General features: G+C 45.1%; 1 protein-coding gene across 2 annotated transcripts in view; it reads left to right on the top strand.

Annotated features, from left to right (window-relative positions):
* Window positions 1–25,763, top strand: part of POU2F3 (POU class 2 homeobox 3) — a 70,579-nt gene that overhangs the window by 40,589 nt on the left and 4,227 nt on the right. For both annotated transcript variants that reach the window (XM_077112023.1, XM_077112024.1), the window contains exons 3-9: window positions 12,271–12,375; window positions 13,560–13,662; window positions 17,128–17,210; window positions 19,440–19,622; window positions 20,048–20,189; window positions 21,454–21,590; window positions 23,080–23,241. In XM_077112023.1, the coding sequence (XP_076968138.1) occupies window positions 12,271–12,375; window positions 13,560–13,662; window positions 17,128–17,210; window positions 19,440–19,622; window positions 20,048–20,189; window positions 21,454–21,590; window positions 23,080–23,241 (915 nt within the window). The remainder of the gene's footprint in view (window positions 1–12,270; window positions 12,376–13,559; window positions 13,663–17,127; window positions 17,211–19,439; window positions 19,623–20,047; window positions 20,190–21,453; window positions 21,591–23,079; window positions 23,242–25,763) is intronic.

The raw sequence follows: 25,763 nt of genomic DNA, 5'->3' as shown, positions 1-25,763 counted from the left end.
AAGGTTTTCTCAATCTCTTGATGCTGAGTCTCAGCTCATTCTAGGATTTCTGTCCCACGTAGCCAGAAAGGTCCACACCCCTGGGAGTCATGACCCACGTAGACAAGGGGAGGACTTGCCTTTTATTTTGTTGTTGTTGTTGTTGTTTTTTTTTTAACTTTTTTTATTGTATAGTATAACATACGTATAAAGCAAAGAAAGAAAAAAGCAGTAGTTTTCAAAGCACTCTTCGACAAGTAGTTATAGGAGAGATTCCAGAGTTTGTTATGGGCTACCATACCATCCTCTCAGATGTTTCCTTCTAGCTGCTCCAGAACATGTACACACTTGCCTTTTAGATCCTATAGGAAGTAAAAGTAAAGTTACAAACCAAATATACAATAGTACTGGCATTTATATTTATCCTTGTTGTTACCCTCACGATACATCTTTACTTCTTAATGCGGCTTCAGTCTGTTATCTATTGTCCTTTCCTTTCAGTCTACAGAACCCCCTTTAACATCTCTTGTAGGGCTGGTTTAGTGTGACAGATTCCCTCACCTTTGTTTTCCTGGTAATGCCTTAATCTCTCCCTCATTTTTGAGATAGCTTTTGCTGGATATAGAATTCTTTGTTGGTATTTTATTTTCTTTCGGTCATTCTTTTGGTCATTCCATGGTTTCAGTGAGAAATCAGCACTTACTTTTATTGAGGCTCCCTTGTATGCTTTCCTCTTTCAGCTTTCAGAATTCCCTCTTTAGCTTTGGCATTCAACAGTCTATTATAACATGCTGTGGCATGGGTCTATTTGGGTTTATCCTATTTGAAGTTTGTTGAGCATCTTGGATATGTATATTCATGTCTTCTATTACATTTGGGAAGTTTTCAGACATAATTTCTTTGAATATTCTCTCTGCCACCTTGTTTTCCTTCTTCTGGAACTTCCACATATTGGTATGCTTGATGGTATCCCACAGATTTCTGACGTTCTTTTCAGTTTTCTTTATTCTTTCTTTTTTCTGCTTCTAAGATTGGATGATTTCAATTATTTTTTATCTTCAGGTTCACTCATGCTTTCTTCTGTCAGCTCCAGTCTGCTGTTACTCTGGTCTTCAGCTCTGTTTGTTTCCTTTTCATAATTTCCATCTCTGGATTGATATTCTCTTTGTGTTCATCTGTTTTCCTCTTTTCCTTCAGGTATTTGTCCATGTTTTTCTTTAGTTCTTTGGAACCTATTAAGGACTTTTTTTTCAAGTCTTTATCTGGTATGTCCCAGGTCTGTTCCTTCTCCTTGATGATTTCTGAAGCTTCTAATCTTCTCCTTTGCCTGGGTCATTGTTCTGTAATCTTTTATGGAAATGTAGGCATTTTGATATTTAACATGTACAATGTAGACTCTGAGGATTCTGTTCCTTAAGCTTGTATCCAACCAGTGTTATGATAGAGCTTTCTGTGTATGCCAGGGACGAACATTTTTTAAAAAGGAAAAAATAAAGCACATTTCCTAATCTTTGCAAATTGACCTGTGCAAGTACTCTTCTTCAGGACTTACCCATACAATGAGTTTAGAGAATAGCTTGAGAACAAATTGTAGGTACCTCCATGAGCCTCCGTGTACATGTATCTTGTCTTGGCCATGCGTTTGTGGCTCGAGGAATTCCACATTTACATCAATATGAATGCCCCCTCTTAAATAGAAAACAGTTTTTTATGGTCCCAGGCACTCCCCTGTATGTCCTACAGCCAGCAATTTTTACCCCAGGCAGCCATGACTTCAATTCTCCCCCACAACATTCTGTAGGAGAGCTCTATGCACTGCCTTCTATACACAGGGCAAGTTCTGGAATGGTGAGCCTAGGAAGAATGTCTTGGTTCAATCCCTCAATCTACTACCAGACCAGATAAACTGGACCAAACATAAAGGCTCCCCATATGTGCATGGCATGGGGGACACTCTGTTCCTTCTGGAACCAGGACCAGGGACCCACACTGAAAGCACAGATCAGCATCATCCGAAGCTGGTAAGGGAATGGGGAAGAGACCAGCTGGGGCACCATAAGATACCACCACTTTTAAGTTGGCTTTTTCGTGGTTTGGTGTTCTCCCTACCCTGTTACTGCAACCCTTTAATTGTCTTCTGGAGTTTGAGAAAGATGTTTCCCCCAGTTCTTGCTAGTTGTTCAAGTTACTGTGAGGTAACAGAGCCCTGAAGCTTCTCACACCACCTTCTTGATCAGCGTGAGATCCATTTGCATGTATTTTCTTAAAATGATGGGGAAGAGTTGTTTTTTTTTTTTGAATCTTTGACATCTTTGTGCAAGGTAGCAGCTAGCCCTGCTGCTCATACAGAAATTCAACAAGTATGCATGCATCTTCATCCAGGTTATTGAAAACATGCTTAGCAAGATGTGCCCAAGAGCAGAGCCCCATGACTCTCTTGTCTCATCCCACATGACCCCATTCTGACCTTCAGGGACAGACAGACACACATACCTATGTCCTTACGTATGTACTGCAATTAGAGCATGACCTGATACACCACTCTAGGAACCCTATATCAAAGGAAAAGAACCAAAAAAAAGGAAATGAGCCTAGTTTGACATGACTTTTTGTTTGTTTTTTCTTAGCATGACTTTTTAAGTCAGTGTGATATGGCAGAAAAAGTGTTGATTTTTGGATCCTATCAGATAGAGGTTCAAATTCCATCTTTGTCACTTCATAGCTGCATGGACCTTTGGGAAACCATTGAACTTCTCTGAGACCCAGTTTCCTAGATTTCAGAGTTGTTGAAAGCATTTATTCATGCATCCCACGTGTATTTAATAAGTAATTGTTAAATGTTCTGTGCTGGGCAGGTCATAATAAGCAAGATGAATCTCCCAGGTAACAAATTGCAAAATCATTATCCTCATAATGTTTTGTTGACAAAAATCACAAAAGCCCTCCCCTAATGGATTTTACAGGCATTTAACCCTGGCCCTTGAGACCTAGTCAAGTTTCAGAGATTATTTCCCTCTTATAAATAGGGGAGCTGAGATACACTGTTCGAGAGTCCTTTGGCCCCAGTTTGCTCAGCCTTTTGGTAAGAAGATTGTTAAGAGCTCCACAGCCTTGGAGAGTTTAGCTTAACTGTCAGTTGTGTGGGTTCAGCCCCACCATTGTGTCTGGAGCCTCCTCCCATGAGAATAAGGGTGACAGGATAAACGTGGGCTCAATAAAAGTTAAACCAGAGCACAAGCCCAATGTTAAAGGAAGCTACACAGAGCTGCTGTGATGTCAGAAGGCTCACCTATTTAGAACCCAGCTGAGTAGAAGAAGAAAGCAAAATGAGACCATCAAGCCAGGTACTTTCTCAGTGCCTTCAATTTTTATTTCAGGAACAGTTGGAACTAGCTTAATAACCTGGTTTTTCCAGCCCCCAGCAAATAAAAGCTGCAAATTAGAGGTGGAATCGGGGGCTGCTGTGAGAAGCAGGCTTACCAACAGTAGCAGATAAAAATCTGATTGTGAGCTTGAAGGCAAAAAAACAAAAACAAAAACAAAAAAAAACCTGGAAACAACAAAGCTGAAAAAAATAAAAAAACAACTCGTTGAAATGGCTAAACACTTCAGTATCCCTCAGGGCATGCTTGTTTTTTAAAGGAGTTCAAAATTATGACTCTGAGTCATTGGCTGTATTATCTTGCAGGTACTCTTTCAGGGAGAGTAGGGATGTATATCATACCTTTTAGCAAGATCTCTATTCAAAATGAAACCAATAAATATTTATCCAAAATTGAAATAAAAGGCTTTGGAGCTTCAAGGGATGGATTTCAGTGACTGCAAATCCACTTGTTTGGAAGGCTTCCTAGGAGTTTGGAAGACATATTGAATTTTAAGTCAGATGACTGGGGTTCAAATTGTAGCTCTCCTGCTAGCCAGTCTTGTGGCCTTGGGTACCTCTGTTACTTTTCTGAGTCTTGGTTTCTTCCACTGTAAAATGGGAATAACATTACCTGCTTTTTCTACCTCAGTGGAGTATTATGAAAATCAATTGAAATGGTGCATTTGAAAGTGCTTTGTAAACTGTAAAACATTATTACGAGGTCTCCGTCAGGACTGCTGGCCGTAAGGCCTGTGTTGCCTGCTGGAAACAGTGACTGAACATGTGATGAATGAGATAGTTTCCCAGCTATTGCTTTGAAAACAATTGCACAACACACACACAAACACACACACACACGTATATATTTACTTTCACCAGGCCAAAGGGGAAACTCGAAGTAAATTTAATGGTTATAAAACACCTTGTAAACTTATAATATATGAAACTTTCAGTGCCTACTGTTCTGAACCTTAATTTTTTTCTAGTTTAAAATGAATGATCAGCTTTCACAAAATAATACATCGCAGAAATATCTGACTTAGGAGAATACTTTCTAGAACCCCAAATGCCTTCCATGCCATCCATTATTAGCAATTTGGCCTCCGGCCTTTCAGATGTTTTTCTGGGCTCTTTTTTTCAATCCCACAGGCATTCAACAAGGAATTTTCTGAAATAAACAGTCCTTTGTTACAAAGGATAAACCTTTAGGGGTGGAAATGCATTTTATGTCCTAAAAGTTCCCCATTCTGTCTCCTCTCTGTTTGGGCCTTGGGCGCATCCTTGTCAGTTGGTCCCCAGCCTAGTGCACGAAAGAGCTTTTTAACTAGTTGCCCTACTTGTTGTCACCCTCTCTTCAAATCTATATCCCAGGCGGCAGTTTGGATAATTGAACTAAAACCGAAGTCTCACCACATCCCTGCCCTTAGCTAGCTGCGCTCTCCCCTAAACCCCTTCCCCGACTCACCGGATGTGACTCACAGGATGTTCGTCCCCCAGCACGTGCCCGCTGGCCCCTGCTCCTTCCCTCTGCATCTGAGCCTGAACTGCTTGGACTTCCCAGCTATGAGGCGCTCTCTCACCCTCTGTGACTGGGAAGCCGCTCCCACTGCTTGGATCCTCTTCTCTGCCTTAGCTGCCAGGTGGACTCTTTCTCCTTCGAGGCTGCTCAGATGGCCTTTTCTCCTGGGGGTCCTCCCTGACTCCATTTCCCCCTTTTTTAGCCATCCTCCACCCTGGGGCAGTCATCACAACCTCTTCTGGGCTGCCACTGTACAAACTTATGATTGTTAAAGGGATTACACTGGGCAGGATTTTATTTTATTTTTCACTTGCGCGGTCTCCTAATTACCCTGTGAGCTCCTTATTCATCTTTGGGTCTCTGTTGACTCTTGGCATGTAGTAGGTGCTTAATAAAGATTTGTTGAACTAAATTGAACTGGGAAGGGGACCTTAGGAAGGCGGGAAGCTTCTGAGCTTAAAAGCCTGCCTCTTGGAAGACTATCTGTTCTGCTGATATTGCAACTGACCTCGTGTGAGAGGACCGAGAGAGGTGCTTTGCTTTCTTCTGGGTGCCTCAAGAATACAAGAGATAAAGATTCAGATTTCCTGGAAGACTATTCTCAGAGAGGAACATTACCACGGAAAACAGTTTACTTTCATCTGTAGCCAATGCTAAGTCTTTCAGGGACAGGTTTCCAAACCGTAGGCAGTCACCTAGGGAAATGCCAAAGAAAATCCAATTCAGGCTTGTTGAAAACTTCACTTTCAGTAACTATTGAGGCCATATACATGGAGAAGTCCCAGACTACACTTGTGGAAATGTTTATACCACCTGTGCACTGTATTTAAAAACAACAGAGTGTGCAGAGGATACAGAACTCAGCAAGCACATTTCAGTAGCTTCCAGGGAGCCCAGAAATTCTGGGGTTGGGGGAGAATGGGTAGATACAGCAGAGCTACTTCACAGCGCAATATAGGCAGAAGAAGACGGGGTCTGGAGGTCAAAGATCCAAGAATGTGGTTGGCTCTCCTCTTCCTAGCTGTGTGACTTTGGGCTTGTGACTTGAGTTCTCTGAACCTTGATTCCTAGATCTGAAAAATCCATTTGATAAGGTTATTTCCTTCATGATTTGTCAGGAAGAATAAGTGCCAGTTCGTTTAAAAGTGCTTTTTAGTTTCTAAAGTGGTAAGAAATATTTCTTTCTTTGAGCTGGTTCTCATGGAACTAATCTGTTTGGTGCTTCACAACCTAAAGTTGGTGATTGATGTATGTGTATGCATGTGTGTGGGTATCTAAGACAGGCAGGGCATCTGCATTTCCATTTATTGGTTTCATTTGGAGCCCCATAATCAAATAAATATGCACTGGGATGTGGGTTTTACAGCATGCCTGGGTCTTCTCTTTCCTTCTTCATCTCTCTTCCTCTTAATGAAGAAGAGGAAGAACAGATATCAACCCCCTGGAGTTCATTTGTATATGTGAGAGTGAAGGAAATACAGAATGATGGTTCCCAAACCAAATGCAATGTTATCTTGGTAAGTAGATACGTGGTTTGTCCGTATTTAAACCTTACCTGGTGCGGTAATTGAGAACTCTGAGTGGGGACTTTTCTTTTGACTTAGACTAAATTCCATCAAGACAATAGGATTAGGGTCTCTACTGAATTATTACAGAAGCGAGGGGAGGCAACAACTGCAGAGTCATAAAAACAGAAGACTGAGCATGTCCTGGTGCCATGAATCATACTGAACATTGGATGGGGTGGGGGGGCGGTGGTCAGGAGATCTGTCCAAATAGGCCTTGGCTTCGTCTCTGAGCTGGACTTGGCTACAACTCTAGCTGTGTTTCCTTGAGCAAGTTACTTCCCCTCCAGGCTTCGGGACTCATACATGTAAAATGAAGGGTTTGGACTAGGTGATGTCTACATTTTCTTTCACTTCTGATGAGGAAGGAAGGGAATCAACACATGTTGACTGTCTGTCATGTACTTGGCACAACCTGCATCAAGCTACCTTGATTCTATGATGCTTTGATTCCATTACACAGTAGTGGGGAGCCAGGGCTGTGTAGAGGAGCTGGGAAATCAGAGACTTGGATTGAAACCTCAGCTCTATTATTTACCGGTGGTGTGATGTTAAACAAGTTTCTTCTCAAGCCTCAGTTTTCTCCTCTGTTAAATGGGTCTAGTAATACAATTAGCATAAAGGAGTCTACTCCCACTCTCTCTTTTATGCTTTAGAAATGTCTTAAGTAGACTTCATCTAGTCTATTATCTCTCTCTTTTTTTTTTTGATGCATGGTCCAGGAATTGAACCCAGGTCTCCCGCATGGAAGGTGAGCATTCTACCACTGATCCTATTATCTCCTTTTGAGAAGGAATACCAAAGACCTGGAGAGATGAGTGAAGTAACTTAATATAAGCTCATACAATTGGTTAGAGACAGGGATAAGAGCTGATGTCAGGTCTTCTGATCGATTCTGAGCCTTGTGCTTGTTTCCTGGCTATCTTTTTATCACCTCCAGCTCTGAAAAGGACAGTACAGCCCTTCTGTGCTGCACAGCACAGGTATATGCAGAAGAACCAAGCATGATGACGAACTGCATTTACATACGAGACATTTTCCAAGACTAGTCATGGGCTCAGGAACAGTTCAGAGTTTGATTCAAAGATTATACTCAGTACATGTTACCTCACACTACCTCTGACCATTTCACTTATTTGGGGACACTATGTGGGTAAATCCACAGTTCTATTTGATACCCATCCCTAGCCCAAGAACTGGAGGGGGTAACTCTGTCATCTTGTGTACCAGGTACACAAGATATAAATGCCTGAATTCAGGTTAAAACACGTCGGGAAAGAGCTGGGCCCTCATTGAGGACCCATCCTCACAAATGTTTTCTGGCACCCTGACACAAGATCATAGACCCAAACCATTTCACACCTGCACCCTTTGCAGCCCCACTGAGACCAGATGGACAGGAGTTCTCTTTTGTGGCCCTGATCTACTCTGACCAAGAGTTAAGTGGTTCTCCTTGTTGCCTACCTGTCCGGAGTCTAAATGACCCCAATTTGCAGGTCTCCGTCTGACTAGAGAGCTGAGACCAAGTGAGATCTTCTATACAAGCACTTCTCAGAAGCATTTGAAAAGACAGGAGCCTCTGGCTCATGGGGAGCAGCCAAGAGCCACTCAGAGAGGAGTCCCTCAAGTAGAAACACAGCCAACCTCCTTGAGTATTTCAGCCTTGTTCATCTGAGATGAGTTACTTGCCTACCCCATTCTACTGCCTTGAATATACTCGTAGGTTGTTTTCATGAGCAACATGTTTGCCAATGCTTTGTAGATCAGTTACAAAACAGAAACTCTTCCTCACTGCTAGGGAGATGTGTAGAAGTGGGGAGAAAGGAAAAAAAATCTTGCCTGTAATTGAAGGCAGGTTGGGAGATGTTCATGCTTTGAAATACTCCTTCTTGTGAAATGTTTATGAAACACTTTCCACAAACGAGTTATGCAACTGGGACAACAGCTTTGATCATTTTCACTGCCAGTGATATATTCATTAGTGTGGGGCTGTTTTTCCCCCTGGGAGGGCCATGAGAAAATGCCCATGGGGAAGGGGCTTAAGAGTGAGTACCCCAGCCCCACTGTGCCTCATCCCATGACCCCAAAGCAGATGCTTCCATTACCTATGGTCTCTTCTCTCCCTTCTTCCTGGGCCATTTTGCATTATTGTTTTGTAGAGAGAGTGTCAGGAAAGGGTCAGGAGTCCTGTCCCTTGTCTTAGTTTTGCCAGTGTCCTTAGACATGTCTCTGAAGCAACTTGGACTTCTTTGCGATGGGATGGTGAACCCTTGTCCCCATACCTCCCAGTAAGGGAGCTTTTAAGTTCTCCCTCCTTCTCAGAAGGGGCTTGCTCCTTCCAGGTTACGGCTTTCTTGAGTAGGTGATGTCAGGGAGTTCACTGGAATTAGAGAAGAAAATCACACTGATACCTTTTTACCATCTTGATCACTGCCCAAGACTCACTGTAACACCTTTGCAACTCTCAGTGGGTGGATAAGATCCTAAAGCAACAAACCTCATCTAATGAGTGGACGGGATAGTCCATGCCTGCGACAATGCAGAGCACTCTGGGGTGGCCCACGTCTCCAGGAACGAGACCATCCCAAACAGAGCCTGGAGAAATGTGCGCCTTGCATGAGAAGAGACGCTGAGAGACCCTAAAGACACTCTTCAAGATTCCAGGCAGCCTGTGGCTTTGGTTGGGTTTTCACAAGTACAGGAGAGATCAGGGTTCCATCCAATTTGCCTCCGGTTCTCACCTGAAAAGTCAATGGGCTCCAACAGCAGCCTCTTCCCGAGACTCACCTTCCAGAACCTCAGCCAACACCCAGTTGCCTGGAAGTGTTCCAATCTTTTCCATTCGACAGTTGTGAAAAGGGATTTTTTTTTTTTTAATCAAGTAGGGCTTTATTTCTGAATTTCTTGGTTTCTTACTCCCTTGAGAGTGTCCAAGAAGTGCGCTGGAGTCAACAGGTGTTGTTGATGTATCTCCTTTCCCTCCTATTCCAACTCGACTCTCTCTGAGACACGCTAACCACATTCAGTTGATATTTTACAACTGTCATCAAGAAAGAAGTCTTCTTTCAATTTGGCTTATTTAGGACTGACTTCTTTGGGGGTCATCGCTGTCACCTCACTCCCAAAGGATGATTATGAAAAATGAGCGTGTAAAAGGTCTGAGAAGCAATGAAATGGAGGCATCACACATGGGGTCATCAGAAAGTCCCAGAAGAGCACCCAAAGGGCTTTCTAGGCTCAGGCCCTTCATTTTCAGAACTGGGAGGTTAGGAGCACCCCCCAAAAAGAGTTTGGAGGATGATTGATCCAGGAAGCAAGATGAAAGAGTGAGTTTTCTTTTATGCTGTCACTGGTTTCTGAAATTAAGAGTTGCAGGAAGACCTGGCACTGATTCTAACAGATAGCACCCAGGTTGAAGGCAAAGCACATGTTTTCAAGCTCTGTCATAGCTGCACCTCCTTATCTCTTCATTGCGCATAATGAGTCTATAAAGGAACCCTGCCACTTGCCTCTGAGCTGGAGCCAGGCCAAGGTGCCTGTGGCGGTTCCTCCAGCATGACTTCAGCTCCAATTTTCCATGTTCTCCTTCTGTCCCACTTCCTCCATTCTGTCTCACTTACCCCTGTCGGGGATGGGGGAGGCCCTGGGATAGGGTGGACATGTCGAGGGAAGATGTGGGGATGAAAAACTGGCCAAAAAAAGGCTTTCTTAAGTAAAATCTCCTTTCCAAGCAAACCTTCAAGTTGTTTTTAAATAAGTAGCTCATCATCTATTTCTAGTTTTAAAAAATCTAAATTTCTTCCTGGAATCTAGGCCCTGGAAACTCTGATTTCTGGAGGCAGAAGTAGGACATCAGAACTTCTTAGATAGAGACACCAAGTGTGGATAGGAAGAGCTGAAGGGGTAGGGTGGGGGCAGGGAGTGGGGCTTTCCTGGATGCCCATGGCTTTTGAGTTTCCAGAAAGTCCAACTCTGTGTCCTTCCCTTCTCTCTCCCTTTTTCTTTAGCCCCATCTCCCTTTGCTTCCAAGGCTCTACAACAGTTTCCTTAGGTGAGGGAAGAGAAAAATGATTTGTACAGACCACCTCTCCAAGATGCATCTTCTTACCAATTCCTGTACGACCAGGGCTTCTTAGATCTGCATTGGCTGTTTAGATCTGAATTAGCTAATAGTACTGTACCAACCTGGCCAGCCAAGTCTACCAATGCACTGTGAAATTGGAATTTGTAATTCCATTTTAGGACTGAAGGCGAGAAAAATCATACGGAACCACAGAGCAGTTGGGGAAACAGTCCCAGAGGTAGAGTGATAGATAGCTCAGTTTCCATAGTAGGATAGAGGCATGGTTAGAACCAGAAACAAGGTCAGCCTAGCTCCCTGTTGAATGCTTTCCTCACTGTGTGTCCCTGGAGCTATGGAGAGAGAGGTTTTGTTTATGTCACCTATTCAATTAACATGCCCTGGATTCCTACTATGTGCCGGGCATCATGTTTAGGAGAGTAGCTCCCATCTCAGTCTCCAGTGGCACACAGTGGGATCTTCCTGGCTGTCCAACCAAAGGTAATTCTCTCTCCAATGATCCAAAGCATCATTTTCCACAGGGATTAAGCATAATTATAGCTGACAGTCTGGATCTTTAACTTGGGTTAAACTAATACAGATGAGAGAAATTCCAAGATGTCAGTGACATTCCCAGTGTAGACCAAGAAAGTGGTTTAAGACACAATCCCCGTGGCCAAGAGTTTCTGTCTAGATAGGAGAACGAGCAGCCAGATGTCTCCAAAAGAGGATATCACCAATATCCAATATCCTTTTGTTGTTGTTGTTATGTCACCAATATCTTTTATAAGGTGTGCTCTGGATCCTGGGTCCCTTGCCATATTATATGAATCCAGAGGACTTCCTGAAAATCTCCAAGAGTATAGTCATTCTTTGGGTGGGATGGATACAAGCAGTGCTTCCTGCCCTGCCCTAGGACACCTGGGAAACACATGCGGCTGGTTTGTACTGTCACTGAAGGGTGGTAGAGATTGGAGAGAGATTGGAAACCACCACACGCCCTTCAGGCTGCAGCTGCAACAGTGGCTGGAAGGGAGGCATGTACCCACCTGTGAGGGAGACAAGGAAGGACTGTCACCAAAGCCATGCAGGCAAAGAAGCAGCTGCAGAAAAGACACAGAAGTGTGTGAAAACAGGGGTGTGGGGTGTGGAGAGAAAGCTAGCCCTCCAGATTAGTGGCCCCCAGACTTTGGGATTTTATGCATGGCATTTTGTGCACAAAGAAAATAAACATATACAATTTGGAGATCAAGATAGCATTGGTTTTTTTTTTTTTTTTAACTTTGTGAGATAAGGAGCCTTTTAAAATACCATTTCAGATCACCGTCATCTCAAAATAGAAAAAAATATTCTAACATCTCCTCCCCCCAAGGGGAAAAAAGAGAGCATTATCTCAGAATGTCAAAGAATTGAATACATCGAGTTTTATTTTTAAAAGTCACTACAATACACTGTTCTTCGCATTTCAATGAAGAAGACCGTAAACCGCATTGTGAGCTGGCACGGCCCACAGAATGGTGCTCCACAATTCTACGTGGATTTCCCACCTGGCAGACTGGTCTCCCGGAGTGCCAGCTCACACGCGTCTCCCCAGCTGCCCTGCCCTGAAGGACACACAGTCCAGAAAATGGGTCAGATGAGGTCAAGCTGCAGCCCAAAGACACTCCCTGCCCTGAGCTCTGAACCTTCCAGGTCCTCTCCCACCTTGATATGCTGCACGTTTCCCTTTCTGTCCGCCTGGGAGAGAGCAGAACTGACACTCACCTCTTCCCTCCACTTACAGATTAAAACCGAGGACCTCAGCGACTCCCTGCAGGATCCTCTCTCCCATCGGCCATGCCACCTGTCTCAAGGGCCTGCCGTAATGTCTGGAAACCAGATGTCTGGGGTAAATGCCAGCCCATTTTAGGGAATCCCAATATTCTCAATGGACCAGTGAGTTTAATTCAAGCCCTCTGCAGAATGCTTGACCCCAAAGCTTGGCACTCAGTTAATCAATATTTGTCTAAAGAAACCTCTGCAGGGAATGTTGGAAAGAGATTAGGAGGCCTGGGGTGGGGGGCGGAACATGTACCTCTGAAAGGCGAGGACTGGCCAGGCATGTGGAGAGGGTGGTCTCCACTTCTCTGGGAGCCAAGGGGACCAATGCCACCAAAACGATCGAACAAAGCAGCCGAGCTACTGCTGTCTGCCAGCCACATCCAGGAACATCCTGGGATGACAGCTAGTGCTACAGTCATAGAGTGTTTCTGTCCCCAGTGGGTGCCTGCTCTCCCGCCTGCAGTTTTATGTCAAAGCTAAATTAGAATGGAGTGCTTGAATGGGGAAAAGAGACACCCTAAAACAGTAAGAGCACATGTCTCCTTCTCCGGAAAGATTTAAGCATAGAATGTGCATCATTCCTCTACTTCTTCATTCAGCCAGGTTTTACCAAATCCTCTCTGGGCCCAGATCTAAGCTCAGCCCAGTCGGGGCACAAAGTCCTAGGGGCTCAGATTGTAGAGCATCCCAGATCCTCCAAGTATTGGGATTGGAACTCCAGGTTCCTGGACAGGCTAGAGAAACCCAGAGAAGGGGGCTTTCTATTTTACCAAGTTGGTTTTACTAAAAATAACTTGACTCCTTCCCCACTTCCCTTACCCCAATGCCACTCCAGAAAAGAATTTTGGTATAATCAAGTGGCTTGTATTTAAAAAAAATAATTGGACAATTGGGATTGCATGTCATTTCTAGACTAAACTTTGGAATGATCTATGAAACCCAGTCTCTACCCTGAAGGCATTCACAGTCTAGTTGGGAGACTGGACTGACACACACAAGAATTAAATAACAAGGCAAGGGTTAAGTAATATGTTGCAAGGCACTACTTGGCTGAGAGTTGAAGCTGTAACAACACCGTGATTAATGTAGTAGCTACTATGTGCTAGACACTATGTGCTAAGCATCCACCGAGGCTTACAGCAAGGTCACTGCCGTCCAACGCTGAGTTTGGAGACAGATCGGCAGCCTGCAGATGGAACCAGCGCCCCCCAGCTCCTCCGTTCTTTGACTTCTGTGTCTCCCCATGCACAGGACATGGCTTCCCTCCATCCACTCCAGCAGCTCGTTCTGGTTCCCAGCCACTTACAGTCTGTTTCCCAGTTCCTGCTATCTCAGACCCAGCCTGGGCAGCAAGGTAAATACCTGGGGTTTCCCCAAATAGAACAAATCTGATAAAGCACCCATTGCTGCTTGCTGGGGGATGGAGCCCAAGTGTGGGGCACAAGGGAGTCCCTCACCCCTCCATTGTGAGAACCAGCTTGTCCACCTCAGGCCCAAGGAAGGGGCACTGGTATTACTCCTCCAGACTTAGGCCTCCTTCTTTGCTTCTCTTCCCAGCCCCCTTCTGGGTCTGCCCACCCCACCCCACTGCATTATCCCCTCCCCCTCCGCCACCTCCATTTCGTGGAAAGTTGAGACTTAAGGTACAGGGGGGAGTGGGAAAGGAAAGAGAATCTCCTTGGGAAGTGCAGGACATGAAAACAAGTCCCAATTCCTTGGGAATCTATCCTGGATGTGCCCTCAGATTGGCCCCCTGTGGAAGCCTCTCTGTCCTCGCCTGGTTGGGTATATTCCATTTGGACGGAGCGGCAGTGCCACCCACAGGCTGCAGAGAGGGTTCTCAGGTTTCTTTTGGCAGGAAAGTTATTACCAGAGAACTTCTCCATGACTGAGAGCAAACAACTGGAATATTAAGGACAATAGCTAACACTTCTTTTATTTATTTATTTATTTATTTATTTATTTATTTATTTATTTATTTACTAAACATACGAACATAGAAACACAAACATTCTTACTGTATGATCATTCCATTCTACATATATAATCAGTAACTCACAATATCATCACATAGTTGTATATTCATCATTATGATCATTTCTTAGAACATTTGCAACAATTCAGAAAAAGAAATGAAAAGAAAACAGAAAAAAAATTCATCCATACCATATCCCTTACCCCTCCCTTTCATTGATCACTAGCATTTTCAATCTACTAAATTTATTTTAACATTTGTTCCCCCTATTATTTATTTTTAATCCATATGTTTTACTCGTCTGTTGATAAGGTAGATAAAAGGAGCATCAGACACAAGGTTTTCACAATCACACAATCACATTGCAAAAGCTATATCATTATACAATGATCTTCAAGAAACATGGCTACTGGAACACAGCTCTACATTTTCAAGCAGTTCCCTTCAACCTCTCCATTACAACTTAACTAAAAAGATGATACCTATATTATGCGTAAGAATAACCTCCAGGATAACCTCTTGACTCTGTTTGAAATCTCTCGGCCATTGACACTTTATTTTGTCTCATTTTGCTCTTCCCCATTTTGGTCGAGAAGGTTTTCTCAATCCCTTGAGACTAGTGTCAGCTCATTCTAGGATTTCTTTCCCACATTGCCAGGAAGGTCCACACCTCTGGGAGTCATGTCCCACATAGAGCGGGGAAGGGCAGTGAGTTTGCTTGTCATGTTGGCTAAGAGAGAGAGAGGCCACATCTGAGCAACAAAAGAGGTTCTCTTGGGGGTGACTCTTAGGCCTAATTTTAAGTAGGCTTAGCCTATCCTTTGCAGGGTTAAGTTTCATATAAACAAATCCCAAGATTGGGGGCTCGGCCTATTACTTTGGTTGTCCCCACTGCTTGTGAAGATATCGAGAGTTCTCCACTTGGGAAAGTTGAATTTTCCCCCTTCTCACCATTCCCCCAAGGGGACTTTGCAAACACTTTTTTATTCACTGAGCTAACATTTCTTGAGCACATTGTGCCAGGAGCTCTGCTGAGAGATTTTTCTGACTTATCCCTCAAAACAACTGTACAGTAGGTAGGCATATCATGCCTTTGGTGAGTTAGTAGAAAGTACCAGAACATTCTGATTGAAACCCATGCTTTTGGCCACTGCATGATATGGCCTCTCCCTCTCCCATCTCTACCAACTAGGGCTGAAAGTGATAGCGGAAATATCATGTCTCGTCTGTTGCACAAATCCCAAGTAGAGGCTCTGGAAATTCAGAATTCAAATTAAATGCAATTCTCTCTTCTCAAATTAGAGCATTCATCATCATAATATTCTGAGATGCCTTGGAAAGCTTCTCAGAATATTATGATGATGAATGACATATTGGAACCTTTCTTTCAAGTGTTTATTTTGGCTAATCAATACATATCATACTCCTGGGATAGGAAAAGCAAGATAACAGTTAATTACATGTATTTTTGGAAGACTGGAGAGTGATGTGAAAGTGGTCCAGACATATAACCAGTGAGGTCAGAGTATGATGTTGGGGGAAAAAAGTTCAAGATTTGGAGTCAGAAACACTGGTTGGTAAGCAATCACTTATTAGCTGTGTGGCCTTGGGAGATTAACCTAGCTGAAACCTCCCTGAGCTTTCAGTTCCTCCTCCATGAAAGGGGGATAACAGTGAAACTCTGTCTCACAAGGGTATTGAGGCTTATTTGAAATAATGTGTGTGAAAAGACCTTGTACATTTAAAAATCCAACATAAATGTTAAGATTACTATTAGTCCTCAAACCTCCTGCCTTAGGTTCTTTATGAGACCTTTCTTGTCTATTTATCTGTTTGTTTGTTTATTTATTTTGGGGGTGCATGGTCCGGGAATGGGGCCCCGTCTCCTGCATGGAAGGCAGGCATTCTAAGCATTCTATCACTGAACCGCTCATGCACCCTCCATGCCTATTTATTTTAATAGGGAAAAATTAAGCCCTGTTTTTCAGACTGAGAAGCATAAAATTCAGTATCAGCAGAGTCCCTACATCAGTGATCTAGAACAGTTTAGGGCCAAGAGAGGTCCCAAGGTTCCTTTCTGTGATAAGTGATTGCAGTGACGCACCCCATCATCTGCTTTGGCGAGTCGATGGCCCCACTCCTGTAGTGAGAGTGAGAGGTCCTGGCCGTGGTCTCCCAAGAGAACCTGCACGGCCGCCCACTAGGCAGAGCCCTTTGCAGTTTTCCCGGAGAGGGAAGGAGAAGATGGTCTGGTAGAGTTTGTGCTACCAGATGGAGTGTCCAGAGGCTTGGATCCCCAACCTTCCCTTCTTTCTTAGCCCTCCTCCCAAGTCTAAAACATTCTGGCTCTGCCCAGAGCTTCTGGCCAATGACCCACCACCCTTTGCAGTTGTATGGCCCAGACCCCTCGAAGATGGCTTTTGCAGCCATCCCAGCTACTTCTGCAGAAAAAAACTGAAATCCCCTGCTCCAGCTTGCTTCTCAGTAATCGGCCCTTGTTTCCTCCCCTCTTGGGTTTCTTCTGCCCCAGAGTAAATTGCCTTGACCCTTTGCACCTCTCCAGGCAGACAGGTGGCGGATGGGCGGGCGGGCAGAAGGACTGGTTTGGGGACTGCTGTTTACATCTCTGTTTATTCCTGTGTCTGATTCGCCTCCACCTGTGTGTGGCAATGCCTGGTAGTGCCCATGGTGGGGGCCTCTCCATGAGGCTCGAGGTGGGTCAAAGGATCTGATATAGATAGCAGGGGATGGGGGCAGTTATCACGGTTCCAAAATTGTAAAGCGTGTCTTTCCGATGGCCTGGATTTTATGTGTTTATTGCCTTATCTCTCCCCTTTCACCCAGGTCTGCAGCCAAATCTTCTCCCCTTTCCACAGCAACAAAGCAGTCTCCTCCTCCCACAGACGGGGCCTGGCCTCGCGTCCCAGGTAAACAACCGCATTCTTCCGTTTCCTCTAGGAATGTCTCGGCTCTTGACAGACTTAAGCTCATTGGTCTTTCCCCCGCCACCTTGGCAGGGCACTTATTCTTTTGGGGAGAGGGAACAGAAGGGACTACCCCTTTTGACACATGTAGAAATCTAGGTTAGAGCCAGGGAGCCAATTTACCCACTCTCAATCGTGGGGCCAGAATTAGAACCCAGAGATTCCAATCCCTCAGCTCCAGCCATATCAGGCCCTAGCTTCCCGCCTCTGAGAACCAGGGCTCAGCTAGCTTTCCAGGCAAGCCAAGGTGGCACCAGCTCTGCCTAGGTGCTCCCAAGCCCTAAGGGGGAGACCAGAATACCACAGACGCGATGTCCTGAGACCACAAGGTCAGCTAGTGTCTCATCCCTCTTAAGACCCCCTGCTCCTCACCACCTGCTGCAGCAGCACAGGGATGGGCCAGACCCATCGAGGTCTGGGAGAGGGGCCATTTACAGAGCTGTCATGGTTCTACACGGCATCTTCTTGCAAAGTAGGGAAAAAGGAACCTCTTCCCCTGGCCAGATGCAGCCTCATGCCAGGGGATATGGCTTGGTGAGAGCAGCATGAACTGTATTTTTGCTGCCACTCCTCCCTTCGTCTGTGCAATTAGGAACTTGCACAGCTCTGCGCAGGTGGATGCACAGGCTAGATAGGAAGGACTGTGGAGATCATAAAGCCCCTTCTCTGTGGTCAGATCCACCCAATTCACTAAGGGCCCTGCCTTTGGAGAGGGCTAGAGAGGCCACTGAAGATGTCTGGAGGGCTGAGGCCGCCATCTAGTGGGTTTAAGAAGTCCTAACCGGCTCTTCCATTTCCTCCTGGCTGCTCTCCTTCAAGTCTCAAAATCATAGTCTTAGTGCTGGAAGAGATCTTAGTATTTAAGATCCACGATCACATCTTATAATATTAAATAAGAGAGAGACTGTTAAAAGATTATTAAAATCATTCTGGGGATGGTTAATAAGTTTCTGGCTTAGGGTAGCAATAAGAATAGAGAGGAAAGGATGAATGAGGAAATATTTTGGGAGGTTGAATCAAGGCAATTTGGGAACTGACTGGATATAGGGAGGTGGTTGATAGAGGGTCTGTCTTAAAGCTAGATAAGTAGTTGTCAAATGAAAGAATTAATGAAGGGGAATAATCAGAGAGGCCTAGGACTTGGTCTTGAGTGTCTGATTTACCACCATCGCAACCAAATGTGTCCAAATCCATGACAGTTCCAAACCATTCTGTTCTAAAAAAACCCTCACTGGGGTAAAAGACTCCTTAACTTTTCTCTGGTCCTTTTACCTTCTTCATCATAAAGATGCCTATCTGAATGGTAGACCTGAATATCATGGAAGAGAGGAGTAAAATCAATTCCAGTCTAGGGACAGAGGAATATTGGAAGGAGAGAAAAAGGTGGACTTAACTTATGTCATCCACATGGACAGGGACCCCTGGGCTGGACAAAATGCTTGAGGCTGTTTGTGGGATGATAAACATTTCCAAGCGTTGGATTCATTCCTGACTCCCAATGGGCACAGCATGAATTCTAGATTTAAGGGTACATTTGTCTTTGAAAATAAAGTAAAAAAAGACTATCTCCTGAATAACAATGAATGAGATCAAGGTGCATTTTCAATGGCTTTGGAATACCTTTGATAAACCAAAGGCAAAAGCAAAAAACAAAACAAAGCAAAAAACCCACTCTCAGTAAAGATAACAGTAGTTTAGAAAGACTTTTTAAAGAGAGATTTTACAGAATTTATGTTAGTATAAGGAACTCTCAAGTGTCCTCTGTCATCTTCAGTTAAGACTTGTGTTTTGGAAAAGAACAGGCAAGACAAACAACCTTTTCCTTGTCCCATGCTGAGATTTGTTTTTGGAGTCTGTCAAGAACCCTGCTAGCTCCTTTTATGGTGGGAAACTTAAAGGAGGAAGTTACCTGCTCACAGTCAAACAGTGAGTCATAGAACAGAACCCAGAAAGGCCACCTCCCTACCTTACACTCCTTCTGTTTGTACACTGGCTATTCTAGTTATTTGCCAAAGCTTCATAGAAATTCCAATTTCCACATCCATGCCATCAAAAAATAGGAAGCAAATGATTCTATGATTCTTTATGTGGGCTCTTTCATAAGAAACCTCAGCAAGTGTCATTTGATCAGTTGAATATTTGTGCCCCTGCTTGGTATGTGCTTCCCATTAGGCCGTCGGGCGTCCTGGGCTGCCAGGATCCTCTTTAGAGTCCCATCTGGAAGCATCTCCACATCTCCCAGTGCCCAAGCATATGCCCAGTGCTGGGAGTGCTGATGAACCCAGTGACCTTGAGGAGCTGGAGAAGTTTGCCAAGACCTTCAAACAGAGGCGCATCAAGCTGGGCTTCACCCAGGTTTGGTTTTGGGGGAAGAGATGGGAGAAGTTGAGCTTAGTGAGTGGGGACTCATCTTCCCAAGGGCAGGTTACAAGAGCCACCTGAGGCTCCACGTGTGAGATGGGCCTATCGTATCATGGTGTTCCCTGAGCAAAGGGCAGAGTTTCATTGGTTGGGAAGGTGAGGACCATGCTGGTGCAGGAGAGGAGAGAAAGAAGAGCCAGCCTAGGGCCAAGGCACACAGGTATCATCCCCTAGAGTCTAGGAAAATAAAGAACCAATTATCCCTCTTAGAGGGAAAAGACATGGAAAGGAGCTGAGGCAATGGGAGTTGGTGCTTGAAGGTTTAGGTTGGGTGTATGACAGGTGCTAGGATGGTGGGTGATATGGGCAAAAGGAGGAGTTCCTCTCTCACATTACCTCCTCTTGCTCCCCCTGTCCAGGGAGACGTGGGGCTGGCGATGGGAAAGCTCTATGGCAATGACTTCAGCCAGACGACCATCTCACGGTTTGAGGCCCTCAATCTGAGCTTCAAGAACATGTGCAAGCTCAAGCCCCTGCTGGAGAAGTGGTTGAACGATGCAGGTAGGGCCCAGGGAAGTGAGGGTGGGGGGAGCCCTGGAGGATTCTGTATTGAGAGGGCCAGTAACTTGGCTGTATGGAGGATTGGGGTGGATCAGTACATAACGCCACCCCTTTCTTCTCCTCCTGAGTCTGGGACTAATGGAAAAATAAGATACGGGACGGAGCAAGCACAGAAGAAAATGTCTGCTTTATTACTGATAACGTCTCTTGAAGACATGGATGACTTGCTTCCATTCCATGTCCTACCCTGGACTCATGCAGCCAAGACAGGCCAGCTCACCAGATTGCCCAGAATGCTGTCTGGAAGAGGTCTAGGGTTTCTGAACTTTGGCACTATCGATATTTTTGGCCAGACTCTTCTTTGTTGTTTGGGTTAGGCTTAGAATATTTAGTAGCATCCCTGGTCTCTACCCACTAGATGCCAATAGTACCCCCAAGGTGAGACACCCCAAAAGGCCCCTAGACCTTGCCAAATATTTCCAGCAGGGGAAGAGGGATGCAAAATAACCCTGGTGGAGAACCACTGGTCTAAGTGAAGAGAAGAGGGAAGGAACAGCGGATTCGGAGGAAATGATTGGGTGGGCAACCAAGGATGTTACCCCTGTGGAAGACTCTTCTTGTGGAAAGGTGGGAGAAGGACAAGGAAGCCCTCTAAACCCCCAAACAGGCTGTCCCATGAGCAGCTTTTATTGAGGCCCTTGATGTGAGAAAAATAGTCACAGGATCTTAGAATCTTTGGGAAAGGACCTTATAGACAGGTGATGCCCCATTTGATACCTGAATTTTTCCTAAGGGAGACACATGCATGCTTATCCTATAGCCTTAGCTCCAACATAACACTGAAAAAAGATAGTGTTAACACCAGCATTCTGCTGCCAAGTGCTAGTGATTTTAGCTCAAAACACCAACACACATTTTACTTGGTATTCACATCCAGACATATTAAAAACAAAACAGACTCATGAGTATCACTGGTAGGAGCTCTGCTGGTACTCACACACCCACACATGCCACTGATGTCTGGGCATCTCTGAACCATGACTGCAAACATTGGAGACACCGCAGTGGGAGTCGTGAAGGACCTTTGCCCAGAACAGTGAGGAGAAGCAGGATTCCTGGTCTGTTACGATGCCCCCCCTGGGAGGATGGGGGTCCTGCAGAACCCACTTGGAAGGGTCGGTGGACCTTAAGTCCATTAGGACAGGGCCAGAACTGGCCTCTTGTTGCCTTCTCTGAACTTCCTTCCCGCCCCGCCTCCCTACAGAGTCCTCTCCTTCGGACTCCTCCGTCAGCACCCCCAGCTCTTACCCAACGCTCAGTGAAGTATTTGGTAGGAAGAGGAAGAAACGGACCAGCATTGAGACCAACATTCGCCTGACACTGGAAAAGAGATTTCAGGATGTGAGCAGTTCCTTCGGGTGGGGGGAGGGTGGGGTGCTGGGCAGACTTGCAGAGATGGGCGGGCAGGCAGGCTCACCCTGCTCCATTGGCCAAGAGTCCAGGGGTGGCACAGGCCCCCGGAAAGGGACCAGGAAGCAAAAACCCTCTCCTCCTCCAGCTCCCAGGCCGCAGAGGGTGAAGTCTGCCCTTTATTTTTGGCATCAAGAACTTCTTCTTCACTGACCTTTCTTGCCCTGACATCTATTTGGGGCCTACTGCCCTCTCATTAAAGGCTTTAAAGGACACAGGGTCCCTGAAGAGGGTGTGCTCCTGGATCCAATTTCGGAAAAGGGAACAAAGCCAGGGCTTTGCATTTAAATTCCGTATTTTCTATGAGGTAAATTTTATATTTTTCAAGCTAAAAAAGTAATAAATGCTCAAATTGCAGACAATTTGAAAAATACAGGAAAGTAGAAAGAAAAAAAATCCACTACCAAATGCTATCTAAATGAATTTCTTTCTATTCCCTTCTTCCAGGCACATTTAAATACTTATAATCGTATTGAACACATGCATTGTTTTGAACTTGTAGCAAAAGCATATTCTTGAGCCAGAATGTGGAAGCTAATAATACCAGATTTGAGCCCTGTGGGGGTTGTGAAGAGAATTTGGAAAAACAGATGAGGTCCAAACAGCCTGTAGTAGGATCCCTCTGGTAGTATCCTCCAGAGCCTCCACCCTCACCTCGGGTCCCTGAGGACCAGCCCATGGCCTGGTCCAGCCTGGCAGGCTCCGGGCCTCCAGGACTGCTGCCCTCCAGCGGTTCTCCCAGTGCATGTGGCTGGAGGACACATCCTGGGGCTTTTCCTTCAATTAGGCTTCTCAGAGCAGCAGGATTAAAGGGGTGTGGGAAGAGGCTGAGATCCAAAATTGGGTGTGTGGGTCAGAACAAAGCAATGATGACCTTGTACTCTTTACACATACCCTTCGGTCTTGATGGGTCCATCTGTTTTGACTTTGACTTTATCATTTCCTATTTTGATGTAGGAGGACAAGAAGCAGCTATAAGGCAGAAGAATACCTGATACTGAGGAAAGGGGGGGTTTTAGGGACTCTACATGCCCCACACAACTCATCAATGGACCCTCTCTTTAGAACGGCTCCTGAAGGAAGGGGTGGGGGAAGAAAATCTACATTTATGGACCCTCTGCTCTGGGTCAGGTCCTGTACTTGGCAGTTTAGACACATTTTCTCATTTTATTCCTCACAACAATCCTACATGGTAGGTATTATTATTCCATTTCATAGATGATGACATTGGAGCTCAGGAAGGTTAAGAAAGTTTCCTAAGGACACACAGTAAGTGAAAAAGTCAGTATTCCATCCTAGGTCTATCACACTCTAGAGTCTTTAATCTGTCTATTGTTCTACACTGCTCCCTTGGAACGTCTGTGTCCACCTCCTCCTGGTCCCTTTTCCTGACCATACTCTGGTCCTTCTTTCCCTGTAGAACCCCAAGCCTAGCTCAGAGGAGATCTCCATGATTGCAGAACAGCTGTCCATGGAGAAGGAGGTGGTGAGGGTCTGGTTCTGCAACCGTCGCCAAAAGGAGAAGAGAATCAACTGTCCTGTGGCTACACCCATCAAATCACCCATCTACAATTCCCGGCTGGTGAGTGACCTGGAACCAAGCCACCTGCCAAGCACTTGGGGAAATGATGCCTGGAGGGTAAAGGGTCTTCTCCATCCTGGAGGATATGGTTGGAGAGTAGGGATGGGAGGGTTCTTCTCCATCCATGGGGGCAATGGTGGTTGAACATTAAGGGGGTGGGGGTAATGGTATTTTCCCCAAATCTTGAACACTCAAGGATTGGTAAAATTCCACCTTGTCTGGGGTGGGGCATAGCTGTTTCATAAAAACCACACCATCATTCATTCTTTTACCAAAATTTATTTAGCATCTACTGTGTGTTGGACTTTTTGCCAAGTGCTGAGGATACAAAGGTAAATAATATTTTCTCCCTGCCCCTGGAGGACCTCATTGCCTAGCAGAGCAGAAAGACAAAAGAATGATAAACATTTCTCTAGGAGAACTTAGGAGCAGCAGTTAACAGAGCCTTGGGAGGTGGTGGTTAGGGAAGGTTTCCCCAAGGAGATAGTTAATATCTGAATGGAGTCAAAAAGGACAAGGAAGAGTGAAGAGGCAAATAAGTGGGGAGTTCTCAGTGGGGGAAATAGGAGAACAATGGCATGGAAGCGGGAGAATAGACGGCACATTTAAGGGACTACACTGGGATCCATGTGGAAGAATGTTGAAAGATGAGGCTAGATAGATAAGCAGGGCCCCGATTGGGAAGAAACCACATGCAAAGCTAAGAAACTTGAAGGCTGGGGGACTCATTGAGGGTTTTAAGCAGAGCATTGACATGCTCATATTTGCTTTGTGGAATGATCACTCTGGCTGCAGCATAGAGGATGGTTTTGAGAGCACATGGTTGTAGAGAGACTAGATGGTTTGTGATTGCTGTTATCCAGTAGAAAAATAATGAAAACTGAAGTACAGCCATGTTGTAAGAATGAGGGGGATGAGAGAGATTCAAGAGCTAATTAAAAAGTAAAATTATTAGGTGTTGGTGAATGAATTTGAAGTTGGGTGGGGAGAGCGATGAAGAAAGGAAAATAATCTGGGATGACTCTCAGTGTCCAGGCTGGACTGATTGGCTAATGGTGATTCCATATATGGAATAAGCCAACACAGGAGGAGGAGCTGCTTTGGGAGTAGGGAAAGGTGAAGGCTTCAGTTCTTTATATCTTTATGATGTACTGTGAGGCCTGTGGGACACCCAAGTGAGAATATCTCTGGGAACTTGGAATTACAGATCTGGGAGGTCAGGAGAGAAAGCTGAGATGGAGATATGGATTGGGAAGTCACAAGCATACAGGTGGTGGCTGAAATCCTGGGGGAGGAGGAGCTCACCTATGGAATTTGTATTAGGGGAAGCAAAGGGGAGAGTTCTGAGGTAAACCCTGGGGCACACCATCACTTGGGGGATGGGCAAAGGAAGAGGCTCAAGGGAAGGAACTGAGAAAGAGGAGCCAAAAAGGCAAGAAACTGTAAACAAATGGATGAGGGGTGACAGGAAGGAGCCCTGTAGGAGTGCTGTGGGAGCGTGAATAAAATGTATCCTAATCAGAATGGGGTCATGAAGGGCTGACCCCTAACTCATTTGAAGAATAAATTAGGAATTAGCAGAGGGAACAGCATGCCAGGCAGAAGGAACAGACTGTGAGAAGGCATGGGATTATAAAACAGTATGGTGTATTGGAGAATCACAAGCATTTAAGTCTGGCTGGAGCCAACGTTTGGGACTAAGACTTAGAGAGGATGATGGGCCATGAATACCAAATTACCCCCAAAGTTATGAGGAACCACTGAAAATTTTTAATTGGGGACAGTATGGTATTCATTCATTCATGCCTTTCCTGAATATTTCTTGAGCACTCACTGCACTGAGGATACAGTCATGTACTAGACACATGTGATCCCTTCAGACAGTCTAGTAGGGAAAACAGACATTAAACAAATGCTATTTGAAGCAGGTGAAGGTTTTCAGAGAAATTGTACAGATATTTGAGGGACCTAACCCAATCTGTGATGTCGGGAGCTCCAAAACCCATTCTCTGAGTAATGATATTTAAACTGACATGAGAAAAATGAGTAGACATTCAAGAGGAAAGGGTCTGAGTTGGGGTGGGGGAATGAATATAGAGAAGAACATTCTAGGCTGAAGAAGCAGTATGTACAAAGGTCCTGAGGCTGGCACTGATGGAGAGAAGGAAGCAAGGAAGGAAATGGGCTGGAACTCAGGTGTGAGAGAGTGTGAGTGAGGAGGTGGAGTGGTAGGCTAGGCTGGATTGTGGCCACATTCACGGAACCGGACCTTGCCATAAGAGCTGTTGATCTCTGGGGTTCTATTTAGAGCAGTTGGGAGACCTTGCTTTGGTTCAGTCCCAGCCCAGGGTACCAGCATGGAGAGAAGACATAGGGAGGTAGAGAGGAACCTTGAAACAGCCTCATTTATTCTTATCAGTCATTCAACACACATTGCCTGGAGCACTAATGGACACTGAGGATACAGCCCCACAGCACAGAGCCATTACTTACCTGTCCTAAAGAAGCCTGGTCTGGGGGGT

The sequence above is a fragment of the Tamandua tetradactyla genome, chromosome 8 (genome assembly GCF_023851605.1).
Source record: "Tamandua tetradactyla isolate mTamTet1 chromosome 8, mTamTet1.pri, whole genome shotgun sequence".
Lineage (NCBI taxonomy): Eukaryota > Metazoa > Chordata > Mammalia > Pilosa > Myrmecophagidae > Tamandua > Tamandua tetradactyla.
This window is presented reverse-complemented; position numbering and strand designations above follow the sequence as displayed.